The sequence below is a fragment of the Mytilus galloprovincialis genome, chromosome 2 (assembly GCF_965363235.1).
Source record: "Mytilus galloprovincialis chromosome 2, xbMytGall1.hap1.1, whole genome shotgun sequence".
Taxonomy (NCBI): domain Eukaryota; kingdom Metazoa; phylum Mollusca; class Bivalvia; order Mytilida; family Mytilidae; genus Mytilus; species Mytilus galloprovincialis.
This window is the reverse complement of record NC_134839.1, coordinates 94,303,074-94,322,720: the sequence shown is the minus strand read 5'-3', so window position 1 is coordinate 94,322,720 and position 19,647 is coordinate 94,303,074. Positions and strand designations below refer to the sequence as shown.

General features: G+C 33.3%; 2 protein-coding genes across 3 annotated transcripts in view; one reads left to right on the top strand and one right to left on the bottom strand.

Moving 5' to 3' along the window:
* LOC143064938 (aldo-keto reductase family 1 member A1-like) overlaps window positions 1-19,647 on the top strand; it is a 247,957-nt gene that overhangs the window by 148,242 nt on the left and 80,068 nt on the right. The gene's annotated exons all lie outside the window — the stretch shown is intronic.
* The window catches only part of LOC143064928 (uncharacterized), a 53,999-nt gene continuing 50,140 nt past the window's right edge, over window positions 15,789-19,647 (bottom strand). Inside the window, exon 2 of the mRNA XM_076238145.1 lies at window positions 15,789-17,855. Within this exon, the coding sequence (XP_076094260.1) occupies window positions 15,908-17,851 (1,944 nt within the window). The 5' untranslated portion in view covers window positions 17,852-17,855 and the 3' untranslated portion in view covers window positions 15,789-15,907. The remainder of the gene's footprint in view (window positions 17,856-19,647) is intronic.

The window sequence follows — 19,647 nt, the reverse complement described above, 5'->3', positions numbered from 1 at the left end:
CGTAAACTAAACAAAATTACGTTCCCATTGATAAAATTCAATGTTTACATGTAGTGTAAAACATGTTTTGTCTACATGCAGTCGATACTCGATGTAGGCCTTGTGTAGATTAAGTGTACACAAAACTAGGCATGTAAAACATTAGTTTCACCGTGTATATTTAAGGAAGAAACAATTCTTTACAGAAATATTTGTCTAAACTTGATATATTTATTTGTTTGTTTTTTAAAACTTAACGTAGCTTTATTAAGCCCTTATCAAGACTTAAAGCAGCAGCATTGCCGAACACATAATTCATTTGAAAATTAAGGTCTTTCCGAATCGACTTGACTTGCACAGAAATGTTTGCCACTGGTCTTTACTCAAACAACGATTCACTCATAAATGCATTACTTAAAAAATGTGAGTTAAATGTATTGTATTGTTCGTCTAGTATCTCGGATCCGTTAAATTACCCTTAAAACTAAAAAAAAACAACATTACCTTCTCCCTTTGCAAAATACTCCTTGGAGAATAAATACCATTTGAAACAAACAGAAAAGATAGGAATATAGTGATCCCTAATATATCATTCCTTCTTCTCCTTCAGTCTCTGTACCGATGTAATGCATTGGCAAGTTAATGACTTGCCACTGCCCCCCCCCCCCTCCCCCCCCGATTTGAAGTCAAAAGGTCGTTCCCTTACTGCTAGAAAAGTTGTCTGAAAACTTTGCGTTCGGTTCTACGTAATGAACATTTAAATAACATAGAGTTTACAAGTGTGAACAATCTTATGTACAGGTAATTTTATAAGGTGTATAGTCCAGTCGATTTGTGCAGATTTTTGACAAAATTGCTCAGATTGTGGTAAAAGCATGAAATTTGGCACAGTAGTAGTAAATGCCATGGAGAACATTTTAAGCTATGGACCCAATCTGAAAATCGAGATTGGCGCAAGAGGCGGCCATTTTAAAATGGCGGCTGTTTGATCTCAATATATTAATAATAGAAAATTATAAAAATGATATTAGAGAAGATATTGACATGAAATCTGGTTGATAGAACAACAGTGCTGAATCCAATTGTCTTGTAGAACAAAAGTTTTGGAAATATTACCCATATTGCATGGCGGCCATCTTGAAATTTTTTTTTCTTCTTTTTTAAGCCGAAATATGTGGTCATTATTCGATATAATAAAAAAATGAATTGTGGAAGATATATACAAATGTATTTGTTTGAGCTATATAAACAGGACAAAAAGCTAGCCTATCCCCCTCCCCCGAGTTATTCTTCTGTTTTGTAGCGGGTACAACAGCATTAAAACGCGGACACGAAGAGGATCATAAAATGAACTATTACTCTTAAAGCAATATTCGTGCAACCGCTTGTTCAGCATAGAATAACAGGAGAATTTTATTTTATAAGTAGAAATAAACTTTTTAGCAAGAAAATATTTGTATACCTGTCGTTTATAAAAGTTGGCTGATTACTGGGTAATTCGTTTTGTTGGTATTGTTCATTTGAAACAACTTTCAAAAACCTTGATTGCAGACATAATGAATTTTATATCTTACAAGTAATGTTATAAAAACATCAACTGCTCAAATGTTCTCAATTGACGTTAAAAATATCTAACAATAAATGAAATGTTCATGTACATGTTTTGTCAAGCCACACTCTGTATATCATATTCTATCACATTGTCCTCCACATTAACATAGAGTAGTACTTAATACTGCTTTTACACATTTGCATTTCCTAAGTAACCGTGTTCACTTAGACATATAAGTTAAGCGCTTGCTGCAGGAAATTATTATATAGTCATATGGTATATTCGTCACAATTGACAAGGACTGTCATCTGAGGACTTCATATATATTTGTTATGAACGTTAATTATAGTTTCATAGTTTTGTTTAGCCGAAAATATTGTTCCCGGCAAAATTGACAGTTTCTTATTTTGCGTTACGAAATTCCGCCAACATGTGGCATTCGGAAAACATCAATTGTTTTCCAGTTGTTATTAATACTACATTTCATTAGTAACTGCATTTTACCTGCTTTATATTCGTAATTTGGCGTAAAGTCGGATGAAATTGTCCATTCCTTCAATATAATTCTATGTTTACATTCTCGATAACTTTAATAATAACATTTAACCTTGACCGGCTACGGACTATATTCTTACACGCAAGGATAAGGCGTGCTAAGTCTTATAAAAACCGGATTTTTCTTATAACGAAACGAATTTGAACCAAGCTTGAAAGAATACAAGAGGTAATAACGCATTCACGAAAAACACATTCAAACGTTTTAACATATTGTATTTCATTTTCTTGTATTTATTATTATTGACAATAATAATCTCTGATACTTTTACAAGTTGTTTAGTCATTATTTAATATCCAGAAACCAAAGATATTGTTTTTAAATTAAAGATTGGCAACAATCTTTACAATATTGATTATTTGGTAGCCATCTTGAATGATGGCCATTTTGAAAACATGAATTTCCAATATATCATTATTCGCTAATCTTATTAATTCACTGTTTGCATTCATACTTTTTTATTAATTTATATTGGATATTCACAAAGAGGTCAGATAAGGCATGCACATGTTTTCAAAATTAAGATATCAGTAACTAAATTTCTGTTACTTACACGTTTGCCTAAGTAACTTTTTAAAACAGAAATTACGTATATATTATATAATATATGACCGAAAGTTTTTTTTTGGAAAAGATCAAAATTGTAGATTTCGAAAACACTGGAACTAGATATAAGAAAAACATAATGGGCAATTAGACTGGAAGGAATGTGTGAAACGGCAAGAGATGACATGTAAGGGTGTGCAATGCCAAGCAGATACAAACGGAACAGTCATACACATTTGAGCTGGCAATCACTCTTTTGATGCAAGCGTACGAAGATGATGGGTCCTGAATTGGTTTTCCTTTCGCTCAATTCGAAACAGTTGAATGAGGGCTATGGAACTGCAGAAGCACTCCAGAATCACAAGGCCAAATGGCACAAATCATGTCAAACAAATTTTCAGACCTCAAAATATTTCATCAGCAAAAGGGAAAACATACTTCTGATGTTGAAGATAAGTTGCCAATTAAAAGGAAACAATAAGTAACCAGACACTGTAAAGTGGAACTGGATAAAAAAGAACAATGACTGCAATGTATTTTTTCTGGGGTGATGTATCTGAAGATCTGTATGATACATCGACATTTTCAAATCGATAAAAATAGGGCATGACTGTGCACTTGTACTACAAGACATATTCCCTTAGCCAAAGTAAGAGCTGGAGATGTCAAATCACTAGTATCATGCTTGATGATTGGTGAAATTTGACGACATAGCAAATAGGCAGAATAATAGACACAGAAAGAATGCCGGGAATCTTTTATTCTTGAAGTTGTGCTTTCCTAAATAATGAAATACATTGATGGCACACGGTCTGGAAGAAGTATTGTACCAATCTCCAAGCTTGCAGATCACGCTAAATTGTACAGTAAACGCCTGGAAGATCTTTGAGTTATCATGGAAGGAAGAACTGATTCAACGCAGTTAACAAAATTGGAATGTAGCTGCCACAGGATATCTATAAGCATACAAGCAAGATAAATTAGTGCTCTTGATTTTCAACAAATGTAATCGTGAAGCTCTGAAACAGTCCTAATAATAAAAGGGTAAAAATGAAGGCATCACCATAGCCATAGCAGGCAAAATATATAAGCTTGATACTAAGAATAACTTTATAGGGACACTCAATAACAGCTGTTGACACGAATCAGTTCAACAGACATAAGTTTCCTTAGTAAGAATGATACAGGATGGCCAAACATCAAGACACAGTCCAGAAATATCGTCGAGTAGCAGACAAGACTTACCATTTCTCAGCTATAATAGTTCAATTGTGCAACTCGTCGTTGAAAGGATACAACTGCAACTTATCAGTCCTCAGATAGAGAGTAAGATGTCTCAAAGATTGTGGAACTGATTCATTTGGAAAGCCTACATTGAATGTCCCTGTGAACCTTTTTATAGTAACAAGCTTAACTCTTCAGACTACTCTAGCTACTTTGACTATAGAGAGGCCTTCATCATCACGACTAAAAGACATGGCCTGTTTCAGAACTTCCCCAACATATTCGTTGAGAATCCGGAGAAAGACGCAACCTTTCATGTGTGCTTGGATGTCATCTATGGCAGGTAGTATTCAATTTTTCAGAAGTGTTGTATTAATCATTCCTTCCATGTTAACTCATATTTACTAATAACGTTTACTGTACAATTTACCAATATCATCAATTTCAAATATTAAAACAATATATGTTCCAGAGTGCGAGCCGTCACTGTTTTCTATCAATTTGGCGAGCCCCACCCATTCCATGGATAACAGATTCTTGACTTTTTTCTGTGTCTCGAATTCTGTCTAATTGCCATGTCGTGCAGTTTTAACAAACATTTAGCATGATATCTGCTCCTGAAATATTAATCTCCAGCACTGAGTCTTGCTAAAAGAACAATGGTTAGCTGTTCAAGTGATAGTCGCATACTCTATTGTCGATCATAATTGTTGAGGCTTCATGATGATAGTCAGATACCTCGTCACAATGAAAGAAAGAAAATTTCAGCTCCATTGACTTAATACCTACGTATTATTCCTTTTCAACATACAGTTGTCATTACTTATATTGTATATACGCATTTTTTTGTGGTAAAAAAGTATCTAAGACCTACATGCTTAACTGCAATTAAAAGAATTTACGCGTATTTTTTAAATACATTTATTTGTTAACATATGCATGCCTTATCTGAGCATTTGGTGAATATATCCTATATGAATAGCAACAATCATATAAATAAATGATAGGAAAACTAGTTGTAAATGCATATAAAACTTAGTATTAATTCAAAAAAACATTTAGGATAGCGAATAATGATATATTTGAAATTTACGTTTCCAAAATGGGCACCATTCAAGATGGCCACCAAATACTTCAATAGTCCTCGGTTGATATTCTTTGTCATAAGATATACGAAAGTTTATCAAAATTGGTAAAGTTATATATTTTTTATATTTTTTTTAATAAGTTTTATTAATTTTTTGGACATGATTTCCAAATGGCCGCCCAGAGCCGCCATTTTGATTTTCTGAATTGGGTCCATAGCTATAAATGTTAGTTATGACCTCAACTAACACTCTGCAAAATTTTATGCTTTTACCACAATGTGAGCAATTGTTTCACAAATCGACTGGACTAGTATAGATGTGAACAAATTTAATGTGAAACCAATGTCCAGTACATTAAACTAATTGTAAACATGTTTACTGTACACGGCGTTTGGTGTGAACACGGCCTTAAATTATTTACGAACAGATGTGTCAACTGTGTAAGGTACGATGCCACTTCATCAGTTATTATCAATTACCTTAATCAAATTTCTACTGCTGCAGGACATAATTAAACTTTATGATTTTCATAATAAAATATCTCCGGCAATAATACCTACATATTATTCATCGGTTTCGGAAAATCAAACCCACAAAAATGACACGATCTGTTCTAAAAAGATAATAGCTTACCTGCCAACAAAATGACGACGAAATGATTGGATATAGGATTAAGGAAGTGTGGGACGGCATTACAATGATTTGTCAACTACAAAATACAATAACATAACAGATATCGAGACAAAACATAACGACAACAGTTCCAAAAAGAATACAAGAAACCACTGCAAATTAATGACAGATACCACAGGTAGAAGTAGAACATGTACTTACTAAAAGAAACATTCACCTAACTGAGAAATGATTTGGAGGTAGAATAATGTTTGTCCGTATATGAACGGAATATACTTGACTATATTGGAAAACAATATGTAGATCTTAAAGGAAAATGATTTAAAGTCAAATTCAAGAACGTTATCACCTATTGTATGTGCTTTCTTTACAAATGAGTATCCATTTTAAATGAAATAATTCAGTAAATGAACTCATCATAGATTTCAGAATTGAAATTTTTTATACGAAAGAGTCACCAGTGACGCTCCAATCAAAATATTTAGAAGGCCAAATAAAGTACGAAGTTGAAGAGCATTTAGGACCGAAAATTCCTTAAAGTTTTGCTAAATACAGCTAAGGTAGTCTATTCCTGAGGTAGAGAAGCCTTATTTTTATTATTTCAAAGTTTTGTAATCATTTGATTTATGATTATGACCATTTCAATGATAAGTCATGTCAACACAGAAGTGCTGACTACTGGGCTAGAGATAAATGCATTATCTTTTTCAATTTTCATTTATAATTCTACCATTCAAAGTTGTACGTAAAAATTTACCAAAATATCCCATTTTCTGTACAACGACTTTAAAAACTATAACATATGAGCCAGTCCATGCGAAAAGGTACAAAAACGAAATATTTACGAAATTCTAGAAAGTTTGCAAAATTATTGGTAGCAGACATGTGATTTTATTTAATTTTCCTAATATCCCAAAGCTGTGAGCTATACGCACCTTCAAGTGCTGTGCCCCCTTCCCCCTTATTTTTATTCAGATTTTTAATGAATTATTTCTGATTCATATATTTCAATCATTTTTAAAGTAGTTTAAATGTCTTGATTTGCAAATTGACAATGTTAGCTCCGGTAGCAGTGGGGATAAGACTCTCGTTTCCGATGCTGATATCAATGCAATCAAACCGGGCAACGGTTATAATCTCGTGCATAGACGGTTGATTTATATAATATTAAATAACTTAACTTAACTTAATTTAAAATTTCAATTTCTATGACACAAGATGACATAATTTTCCTATTTTCTCTCATGTTTAAATGTTGTCTTACTTTCTTTAAAACTAGAACTGATGAAAATTATTGTCTTTTTGTCTCTATAGTGTCGTAAATTATTAAGTTTCTGGTCAGTGTAGCATTAGTCCGGGGAATAAATGATTTCACTCTGGCCAAAATACCAAAAATTCAGATATTTCTACGTCTTTTTTTGTTTTAATTGACAATTTCGGGATATAATTGACAATTGTATGAATGTTTACATTAATGTATTTTTTTCGGATAAAATCGTCTTTCAAAAATATTATAACATACTTTAACATGTTTAATAGCGTGTCCTGTAAAGTTTACCAAAAGGACTTTTTGTACCTTTTCGCGTGAACAGGCTCATATTTAGCCGCATTTGGTACAACTTTTTGGAATTTTGGATCCTCAATGCTCTTCAACTTTGTACTTGTTTGGCTTTATAAATATTTTGATATGAGCGTCACTGATGAGTCTTATGTAGACGAAACGCGCGTCTGGCGTACTAAATTATAATCCTGGTACCTTTGATAACTAATCATATCTCAGTAACATTTAACTTGAACTTATTGCTGTTGTATACTAGTATGTGATTCGAAAGCTACATATAAATTCTCTCTGGGGTTTTAAGTCGTTCAAAAATTCGAACTGTATAATTTCCTTTTAATCATGGTCAAAGGTCAAGGAAAATTCCTAGATGTAGCAAGAATTTGACTAATGAAATATTTGTACCTGCATCACCTTATATTTTTACAATAAAATTGGTACATATAAAATGGATAATATTGATTTTAAAGTAAAAATAAAATGTCTATGGCAACCGTTATATGCATTTTTCGTATGAACGTCAAGAACTTGTGATGAGTATGTCATCATTTCAATCAATCAGTATAATTATCACGATTTCCATCACTTTATTTTCAAACTGAAAGCTCATAGTTTTAATGCATCACGTAAAATGGTTTTTATTTCTCGACGTTAACATTGTAGTTAGAATTAAAATAAAAAGATGTATTTTAGCAAATACTGGATTCTTTTCGAGGATATCGTTAGTCATGTCATGGTGTGAGTAGAGTTTTAAATTCTTCCTTTTCTCCAACGCTTGTTAGAATCCGTTGTTTGTTATTATTGTTTTACTATCCAACTTAGTACAGGAAAACTGATATAATTCATCTGATAAAACATTGAGTTCACATCATATGTGATGCGTTTCACATAACTATCTTTTATCAGAGTTAGGCATAGATTACAGTATTTTATGATAATTCTTAAGTAGATGGAAATACTTCCTGTTTAAAAGAAGTTTAACTATTTTAAAGTAGTATATTCTTCATTTCTTATAATGGATAATACAGTGACAACATTTATCATTTTAAAGTGCAAATTGAAAAATATAAATTACAACAGACCAAAACTTATCAATTCTTTAAACACACTGATTTTTAGAAAGTTACCAATTCAATAAAGACAATACTCAGTAGTATACCGTGGTTCAAAATTCATAAATCGATTGAGAGAAAATAAATCCGGGTAACAAACTAAAACCGAGGGAAAAGCTACAGCTGTAAGAGGAAAACAACTGAACTACAGAAACAGTGAAGTGCAATAAAAACCAACGCCAATGCAATTATGTAACATACGTACATAGAAACGAACCATTAGTAGATAAAAATTGTCATATTCCTAACTTGGAAAAGGACATTATGAGAAAAAAATAAGGGTTGAACCTGGTTTTGAAGTTAGCCTCGCGTTTGATATATGTGTCTTCGATAGCTTGTTTTTCTTGTTTCCTGGTTTTGGCTTTGATCTTGCAGTCAGTAACTACGAGTATTATCAGATTGGTACTTAGTGTCTTTTTTGTTGTTGTTGTTTTTCCTGCTTAGTTCCACTGTCTCAGATTGAGCGTTGCCAAACATGTCTAAACCCGTCACATGCATTATGTACCTGTTTAAAGTTCAGTAGCCTGTAGTTCAGTGGTGGTCGTTGGTTAATGTCTGTGATATTTATTTTTCGCATTTTGTTTTATTTATTATTTATGCAGTTAGTTTTCTCGATTAAATTGTTTCATATTTTTCATGTAGGTTTCTGTCATACCCGACTATATGGGTTTAGTTTTCCTCGTTGTTGAAGGCCGTACAGTTTCCTATAATTACTTACTTCCACTACATTTCAACGTTGGTTGATTAGTTGTCTCATAGGCAATCAATCTCCTTTATTTTTATATTGACATGCAACTCTTAAGACAACACTGTATGTGTTTTACATTTTTGTCAGTAAGGAACAAAGTCTTCATATTAATACTTACTAACATTTGTTTTTCGATTTTGAAATTTAAAATATGATTCTATATGCGGTATTAGTCCACCGGCTACAAGCATATTCCAGACGAATTGTGCACATCCTGCTTCAAGCATGAAATTTGGCATAGACCTTCCTCAACTATTACTCTTTTATTTCAGATAAGGAGGCATTTGAAAAATGTCTCACTTCCGGTAAAATCCAAAATGGCGGGCATCATACTTAAATCGGCCCAATATCAAAGGCCAGTATGTAAAAACGTATTATTACCATGCTGCTATAATAATATTTGGTACAAACCTTTGTTATGTACTACTTTTGGATATATTATATAGATTAGATGTCTTTAAAAATCCTACTTCTGGTAAAATCCAACGTGGCGGACATTGTACAAAAATATCTTTTCAGGAAGGATGATTGAAATGTGTTTCAACGTATTGCTACTATCATTAAATCGTACAGGAACCCTTCTTTGTTGGTTCTAAGGGATACAATGTATAAGACATATGTCTTAAACACTTACTTCCGGTTATATTCAAAATGGCGGACACAGAAATATCATTTTTTTATTTTGATATTCAACTTCTTTTCAAAATGTGAAGAAAGTGGTTTTTTTTTTTTGTGTTGGTCATTAACTTTTTGGATTTAAGTTATCCTCTTAACCATTAAGCATATTCTGTAGTTGATAGTTAAAGCCAAAATTAACACTTCCTGTAAAAAAAACAAATAGTATGGCGTATATGTAAGATATGAGTCCTCAATCCATATCTCCCATGTAGAGTTTTAGATAGATTGATTAAAACAAAATAAAATCACTTAAGTACTAAAACATTTTAAAAATTACCACTATTTGGCCAAAAAACATGTTAATTTCCAGTCACCACCTCATGTACACGACGCATGGCACGGGAGACTTGATTTCCATATTAACAACAACCGCGGCAACCTTTATTACATCCACAATGTGCAAGCTTCTGACAAAAAGATGAGGCCTCAGAAAGAGTTTTAAAAGTGATCCTCTTTGTCCCTTCGTCATCGTGTCTCGACTGGGTAGCATAATAGCCAATTTCAAGCTCGTCCCCTAAACACGTGTCTTAGTATATTGTACGTTTTGCATGCTGGAAAAGACTAGACTAAGTTGAGGGAATAGCCTCAATTAGTCTTCCCTTTTGCGTAAATTATTTCTTGCTTTGTTAACCATGCTATTCCCATCTGATAAGTGATCTTACAGTGAGCACCGGTGATTTAGGCGGATCAATTATCATTCTTTATGTTAAAGTCACATCTTCAAATGCCATCAATGTCTCCCACGCAGTCTTTTTTTTTACCTTTTCAGGCAAACAGAAAAACGTATCACAACCAGTAAATACATAGGTTCAAATAAGGCCTTCGAAAATAATGGAATAAATTACTTTTGGAGTGTCAAGAACTCGTTGGAAGTACTTGATAAATTGCATGCTTATATTGGTGATTTTGAATCTGTTCAAAGTTTTGATTTTTCTACCCTGTATACCACATTGCCTCACTTTCTCATTAAGAAAAAATTCACACACCTAATTAAATGGGCATTCAAAAAATCAGAATGTGAATATATATGTTCAAACTCTTTTAGGTCATTTTTTAGTAGCAATAAACAAAAAAACTATGTTAATTGGACATGCTTTGATACTATATATGCCCTTGAATTTTTACTAGATAACATTTTTGTTCGCTTTGGGGATTCCGTATATCGTCAGATTATCGGAATTCCAATGGGGACTAACTGTGCACCACTTATTGCGGACCTGTTTTTGTATTGTTATGAGTTACAAATTTATGACAAAAATAAGCAAAGACCCATCGAAACAACATCTGATAAACAAGTTTAATAATACTTTTAGATATTTGGATGATATTTTGGCTCTCAATAATGACGACTTCAGTATGTATATTAATGAAATTTATCCTGTTGAACTTACTTTAAATAAAGCTAATACTAACAATGACCACTGCCCTTTTCTCGATCTTGATATCTATATCACTAATGGAAAGCTGAATACTAAAATTTATGATAAAAGGGATGATTTTTCATTTCCTATCGTTATTTATCCGTTTTTAGATGGTGACGTTCCCTTGTCACCATCTTATGGTGTTTATATATCTCAACTTGTACGATTCGCTCGTGTATGTAACAATGTTTTAGATTTTAACGAGAGAAATTTATGTATTACTGAAAAATTATTACACCAGGGTTTTCGATATCACAAACTAGTCAAAACATTTACTAAATTTTATCATCGGTATAAAGACATCATTCGTAAATATAGCTCAACATGCAGACTTCTAATACGTTCAGGTATTTCACATCCAATTTTTTATGGTAATATTCTTTATAAAGCACAAAGGTGTCAGTATTCACCTCAGAAACTTACAAAACCTTTGAATAGACTTATTAAGAAGGGATATAATTACGATACTGTTGTCAAGTCATTAAAGATTGCATATTTTGGCGTTAATATTGAGTCACTGATAAGGTCTTTGCATCGGAACTAAACACATTTATTCTAAAAACAGTTGTTGGCATGACACGGGTTATGTTCTTCTCATATATGTTATGATGGTATGATACTAAACCCCTAACGGGACGGATTGTATCTGATGTTCATATGATGAAATCATAATCTTTCAGTCAGTTTAATTGAAGTCTGGAGCTGGCATGTCAGTTAACTGCTAGTAGTCTGTTGTTATTTATGTATTATTGTCATTTTGTTTATTTTCTTTAGTTACATTTTCTGACATCAGACTCGGATTTCTCTTGAACTGAATTTTAATGTGCGTATTGTTATGCGTTTACTTTACTACATTGGTTAGAGGTATAGGGGGAGGGTTGAGATCTCACAAACATGTTTAACCCCGCCGCATTTTTGCGCCTGTCCCAAGTCAGGAGCCTCTGGCCTTTGTTAGTCTTGTATTATTTTAATTTTAGTTTCTTGTGTACAATTTGGAAATTAGTATGGCGTTCATTATCACTGGACTAGTATATATTTGTTTAGGGGCCAGCTGAAGGACGCCTCCGGGTGCGGGAATTTCTCGCTACATTGAAGACCTGTTGGTGACCCTCTGCTGTTGTTTTTTATTTGGTCGGGTTGTTGTCTCTTTGACACATTCCCCATTTCCATTCTCAATTTTATTACAATATGTGTGTGTGATCACTCATCGCTAGTGCATTTGAAAGGTCGTTGATCGATATTTCTCCAAAGCTTTTTCCCCTAAACACAATCCATAGTTCGTCTACCCATATGTCACGGAATAGCAAAACAGTAATGGCATCATCATCAGTAACAACTGCTTGATAAAAATGACTCGTTTAAGTTTGTGTTTCACTGCATCAGACACATGCACCATGACTCTAGTGTCAGTCTTTTAATGTGAATATGGTGCCTAACTTGAAATACATGACGTGGTGGTTAAGATAGAATATCCTAAACATGTGTTGCATATATACCATACGCATCCAAGACTTCATCCACTCTTGTAACAGTTTCACGTTTTTTTTTAAGGTAAAGGCATACTACTCTATCAGCATATTCATTATGAAACACCTTGAAACTGTAACAACAGTGGATGTAGTCTTAGATGCGTACATCGACAATACCGGTAGTTTGAAGGCTGCTATAAGAAACAAGACCTACATTTAGGGGAAAGGGATTACATAGACGAATCCATGGTAAAAACAAATTTCTCAAAGTTTTCTGAGAGATGACGACATTAAGAAAGAACATTTTAGTTGTTATTCACAGGAGCTTGCTGTCTGATACATTGATACACAGACTTAACTGAGTCATGACTCGAACAGTCGATACTGATGTTGCTGTCATTGCTGTTTCGTTATTCCGTGACATAGGGCAGTCGAACTTTGGCTTGCATTTGGAAGTGGGAAAAGCTTTAGATATATATCTATCGCTGGCCTTTCATATGCACGTTTACTTGAAAGGGAACTTCGTTGTTGACATGGATGGTGTTTGAAGATGTGACTTTATGATTTAGAATGATGATTGATCAGCCAACATCACCAGATATGGATTTGATAATGTCATTGATAATACGGTACATGGTTTTGTAGTAAGATCGAACATACTTATCAGATGGGGTTTCCTTCTGCTGTTGTCTGTTCTATGGTCGGGTTGTTGTCTCTTTGACACAATCCTCTTTTCCATTCTCAATTTTATTTACGAAGCAAGAAAACATGTTTTTGGAAGAGAAAAGACTTATTGATGCTAACTTATCTTTGAAATTTACGCCATATTGGTTTTCATTTACCGGAACTTTGTATTTAAAAATTAACTATACAATAGAATAGGTGGTTTAGAGGATAATTTAAAGCCAAAAGTTTAATGACCAGCACAAAAAAAAACAACATTTTCTTTACATTTTGAAAAAAAGTGGAATATCAAAATAAAATAAAGATGTTTCTATATCTGTCATTTTGAATATTACTGGAAGTAAGGTTTTAAAGACATATGTCTTGTACATTGTATCCATTATCAGCTTCAACGAAAGGTTCCCGCACGATTTATTGATAGTAGCAATACGTCAAAACACATTTCAGTCAGCCTCCCTAAAAAATAATCTTGTTTTAGTACAATGTCCGCCATGTTGGATTTTTCCGGAAGTAGTGTTTTTAAAGTAATCTAATCTATATAATATATCCAAAAGTAGTACATTACAAAGGTTTGTACCAAATATTATTATAGCAGCATGATAAAAACACCTATACACACACTAGCCTCTGATTCTGGGCTGATTTAAGTATGATGTCCGCCATTTTGGATTTTACCGGAAGTGAGACATTTTTTTCAAATGCTTCCCTATCTGAAATAAAAGAGTAACATTTGATGAAGGTCTATGCCAAATTTCATGCTTGTAACAGGATGTGCACAATTTTTCACAAAGCTGCCGTGCTATTTTTTGCATGGTGCACGAACTCACTATTCTTTAAATCTTTTTGCTATTGATAATTTGTCACTAAATAGTTTTCAAAGGTACCAGGATTATAATTTAGTACGCCAGACGCGCATTTCGTCTACATAAGACTCATCAGTGACGCTCATATCAAAATATTTATAAAGCCAAACAATTACAAAGTTGAAGAGCATTGAGGATCCAAAATTCCAAAAAGTTGTGCCAAATACGGCTAAGGAAATCTATGCCTAGAATAAGAAAATCCTTAGTTTTTCGAAAAACTAAAACTTTTGTTAACAGGAAATTTAAAAAAAAAATGACCACATTATTGATATTCATGTCAACACCGAAGTGTTGACTACTGGGCTGGTGATACCCTCGGGGACGAAACGTCAACCAGCAGTGGCATCGACCAAGTGGTTTAAATAGTTATCAAAGGTACCAGGATTATAATTTAGTACGCCAGACGCGCGTTTCGTCTACATATGACTCATCAGTGACGCTCATATCAAAATATTTATAAAGCCAAACAATTACAAAGTTGAAGAGCATTGAGGATCCAAAATTCCAAAAAAGTTGTGCCAAATACGGCTAAGGAAATATATGCCTGGAATAAGAAAATCCTTAGTTTTTCGAAAAATTTAAACTTTTGTTAACAGGAAATTTAACCCCAAAAAAATGACCACATTATTGATATTCATGTCAACACTGAAGTGTTGACTACTGGGCTGGTGATACCCTCGGGGACGAAACGTCCACCAGCAGTGGCATCGACCCAGTGGTGTAAATAGTTATCAAAGGTACCAGGATTATAATTTAGTACGCCAGACGCGTGTTTCGTCTACATAAGACTCATCAGTGACGCTCATATCAAAATATCGAAAAATTTAAACTTTTGTTAACAGAAAATTTAAAAAAAAATGACCACATTATTGATATTCATGTCAACACCGAAGTGTTGACTACTGGGCTGGTGAAATTATTGATTGTAAAATATCTATTTATAGAATATTCGTTTTCATTCTTAAACATAATTTCAAATAAATTTTGGGATAAGATAATTCAGGGTATACGGTCATCTTGGAATGTACAAATGCAGTACAAGATCGGTCTAACTCTTTGTCCAAATCTGCTAATTGGAGACAGATTTGCACTCTATTGGTTAGACTGCTTATTTATATATATAAAGAAAACTGAGTATTTAATTGTATTATCCAAAATGTTTAATCAAATACAAAACATTTGTGTTTTAGAATGAAAATTTTAAACTTAGCCATTTAAGGGTAGGTAACTCTTTTGGTACAAAATTTATACTGGGTCGATAGGGAAATTTTTATGTTTTACTTGTAGCAAGAAAACAAGTAGCGTCACGGATGAATCTTTTGTAGACGAAACGCGCGTCTGTCGTAAATATAAAATTGTAATCCTGGTATCTATGATAAGTTTATCGGTAACACTATTTTTTTTTCTTTTCATTTTCGTATAAAAAAAAACTATCTTCTTTTTTATTTCAAAATTCTATCTCATAGATTTATTTTCAGGAACAATATAAGCAAATGTCAGCAATTTTGAACGACTCGTTGCTTGAAAAATAGCACGGTGACCTAAACTTTTTATTACATTTTTTTTAAAAGCATAGTAAAATCATTTTTGCAAATAAGAAAATTCTATCTGAGGAAATATATACCGATGATCTACCTTAAACAAGTGTTCAGTGGCCTATAAAATAAATCCTGAATACTTAATCCGAATTAATAATTAAAAATTTCTCTCACATTTCTTGTTTCATTTTTATTTTATTTTTTTTGTTGTCTAATTTACTTCACATGTACTAGGAAATACGTCCAACAGTTTCATTTTCAATCATTTTCGACGTCATCTAAAACAACATCATCGAAATCTTGAGAAATTCCTGTTCTTGGTTCCATTTCCGGATCGTCAATTGTTTCTATATCCTCAACTGGATGTTGTTCTCCAGTCATTCTTTTAGAACTACAGTCAGGAAATGACAGTTTTCTTTTTTCCGATCTAATTATATTAAGAGCAATGTTCGGATTTTCCATCATCTTATGTAAAAAATCTAAAAACCTATCGATCTCGTCAGATGAATCAAGAAGGGCATTCACTAATGAAGCAATGTCCTTGTCACTCTTTTCAACTAAATCATGTTTCCAGCTCTTAAAATTTCGTCTCAAAATAGGTAAGTCTAGCTTATCCTTGATTTCTTGGGACATATGAATAGCAGCTTTATTGATTACAGATTCCAATGCCCCTTCCTTCCAAATAAACGTTCTAGGCTCGGACAGTGTCTCTTTCTTTGGTGATGTTTTTACCACGTCAGCATCATAGACAATGCAACATTCTCGTCGTAATTTGTCACAAAATTCCATCTTTTTTGGTCCACTTCCGCATCCCTCTACTAATTCTGCGACATGAATGGTTGATAGGTATTTCCTAAACAATTCAGTATTGATTATCTGTTTCTGACCAATGATTTTGTTGTTCCTTTTACTATCATTTATCAGGACATCAAAAATAGCCTCAATGAAGATTTTATCGGTAAATCCTTCTACAAATAAAATGCGTTCACAAAATAAAAGATTTTTCGTTTCCTCCATTCTTCCGTATTTTCTATATCCATTAGGGAATTTCAGGACAGAGTGAGAAATATATCCATTTTTGATACTTTTTGAGCATATATATGTTCTGTCAAGAACTGCATGATCCAAAATGGACGGATTGTGGGATATAACAAGAACGGTCTTATTTTTCACTTTCTTTAAAACCCAGTCTCGCATTTTTGTTATCATTTGTGGGTGCATTCCTCTGTCTGGCTCTTCTAGTGTAATTGTTAACAGGTTGCTTTGTGATAAAAGTAGTATTAGCTGTTCAGCCTCTATTATGCCTTCGGGAGTTTTTAAGAGGGGCTTTTTAATTATGGTTGCTCCGTCGTCGTTATACATAAAAACGTCGCTTCCTTCTTTTTGAAATCTATATGGAGCAACTAGCAACTTGTGATACTCATTGAGAAGATTTGTGTCAGTTTTATCGCTGTCTATGAGATTATTTATAATCTCTGCTCTTTGACATGCAATTGTATAGTTATTCTTTCTCTCGCTGTGACAATTCTTTTCACTTCTAGTCCACTGTAAAGGCCCAATTGAACGCATTGGTAGGACGCTCACATAGCCATCTTCAAGGCTCTTGTATAGATTGTCAACATTAACTTGGTTGCAAATCTTTTCATCAGAGATAGCATTTTGCTTTATTTCATCAAAAAGAGACTTGATACTTTTATGATAGGTATCATGGTTGCCTTCTCTCAGTACATCTTTTATAGACTCTGATACTTTATCATTGTTAAAATTATAATACAAATATAATTGGGAATGAAGTTGATCTGCATTACATGAACGCAACCCTTCAAATCTAGTTATTAATATTTCTAAGCTATTTAACTCCTTTGTCATTACTAAAACTTTGTAATAGTGATACGAAAGCTGGCTTTTGTTGGCTTTCTCCACAAAGAGACCAGAGATGATATCGGTTGGATTGCAAGGAAACTGTTGCTTGATCCCATCTGGAATTTCGAAATGACAGATTGAATATGCAATACCAGAATCAACAGTGAACGAGGATGACGTTGTATTGATATCATTTGACAAACTTCTACGTATAAGTTCAAAAATGGCTGATTTGCCAGTTGAGTTTCCACCAACTATATAATTGGTACCATCTTTGAACTCTAATCTTTGTGGCTCGATAAAGTGTATAAAGTTGTTTGTGGATATGGATCGTAACATATTCCTGAAGAAAAAAACACATTATAACCATTAAAATTGCTACATGAGAATTAAGTATTGCAGTTTGAAAATGAAATGATCGTATATCTGATACCGGGCTGAAGTACGTTCACTATTCACTTTTCACTTCTCAAAATTCATGAAAAGTGAACTGTGTTTTTTGCACTTTTCACTATTCAAGTTTATTCAAATTAAAAAATATGTATATATAAAATAAGGATGTGGTATGATTGGCATTGAGACAACTCTCTACAAGAGACCAAATGTCACAGACATAAACAGTTATAGGTCATCGCACGGCCTTCAACAATGTGCAAATCCGGTACCTCCTAGTCAGATATAAAAAGCTAAGAATATGAAACATGTTAGAAGGATCCCAACCCTCCCCTAACCTGGAACAGTGGTACTTAGCAGTAAAAATAAGAACCAACTATAATCAAAGTACTGAAGTACTTAACATCGGAAGACTGCAAGTTCTTGTGGATGGTCACAAGCACTTGTCTCTTAAAAAAACTCATCTCTTTACCTGAAAGTGAGATTAATGTACAGAGATATATTTTTTTCAGAGACAAGTTCGTACGTGAAATCACACGGAATTTAACCGCATTATAATAACTATTATATTGTAGCAGAGACATCTTAATATCTAGTACATATGTCTCTGATTGAAGTGAAACAAGTCAATATACTCTGGTTGTTGTTATATATTATGTGTTATATTAAAAAAACAAAAAGGGGACAATAGATACCAGTGGAACAGTCAAACTCATAAATCGAAAATAAACTGTCAACGCCATGGCTAAAAATGAAAAAGACAAACAGACAAACAATAGTACACATGACACAACATAGAAAACTAAAGAATAAGCAACACGAACCCCATCAAAAACTAGGAATGATCTCAGGTGCGCCGGAAGGATAAGCAGATCCTGCTCCACATGTGACACCCGTCGTGTTGCTAATGTTATAACAAATCCGGTAAAAAGCCTTATTCGGTAGGTCACATTCATGAAAGGGAAGGGAATTGTAGTTACGACGTAAGGAACATATCCAATATCATTTGTGAAACGGTTATTCCATAATGGTCAAACAACTCGTGATGGCGTCCGTAAAATTTACGAAGGGATGATTTCAACTTCACCATTTGTAACTCTTAGTTTAATAGCTACCTTGTGAGCAGCAACCCTCTATCAAGAAAATCATGATAGGAAATGCAAGCACGGGAATATCGTATCAATTGGGAGATATATACCCCGTATGCAGGTGCTGCTGGAATGTTGCTACTTAGAAATGGAAAGTTCACGATAGGAAAGCTGAAATCATCTCTTTTGTCGTAAAGTTTTGTTTTCAACCGATCCTCATTGACAATTTCTAGAAGTAAGTCAAGATATGAGGCCGACTTAACTGTATCTGTTGTATCCTTTATCTCTAGTTCGATGGGATAGATGCTTTCAACATAGTCAACAAATTTTGAATTATTTAGTAAAAGAACGTCATCTATATAGCGGAAAGTAGAGTTAAAGGATATTGCTAACTTCTTATCTTTCTTCCTAAGAAAAAAAGGAATTGACAGATTGTAGATCAATGGAATTTAATTTACGGATAAAAACAATATAAATAGTACTATAAACCATATTTAAAGAATTAATGACAGCTTTGAATTAATAACCTTTTAGAATAAGCATATAGGTGTCTTGGGGAGAAAAAAAACATAAAAAAAAACTGAACAGTCAAGCTGCCTGTCTACCATCAATAACAGCAGCACAAATTTAAAAAGCCGGAAAAAAAGATTTATA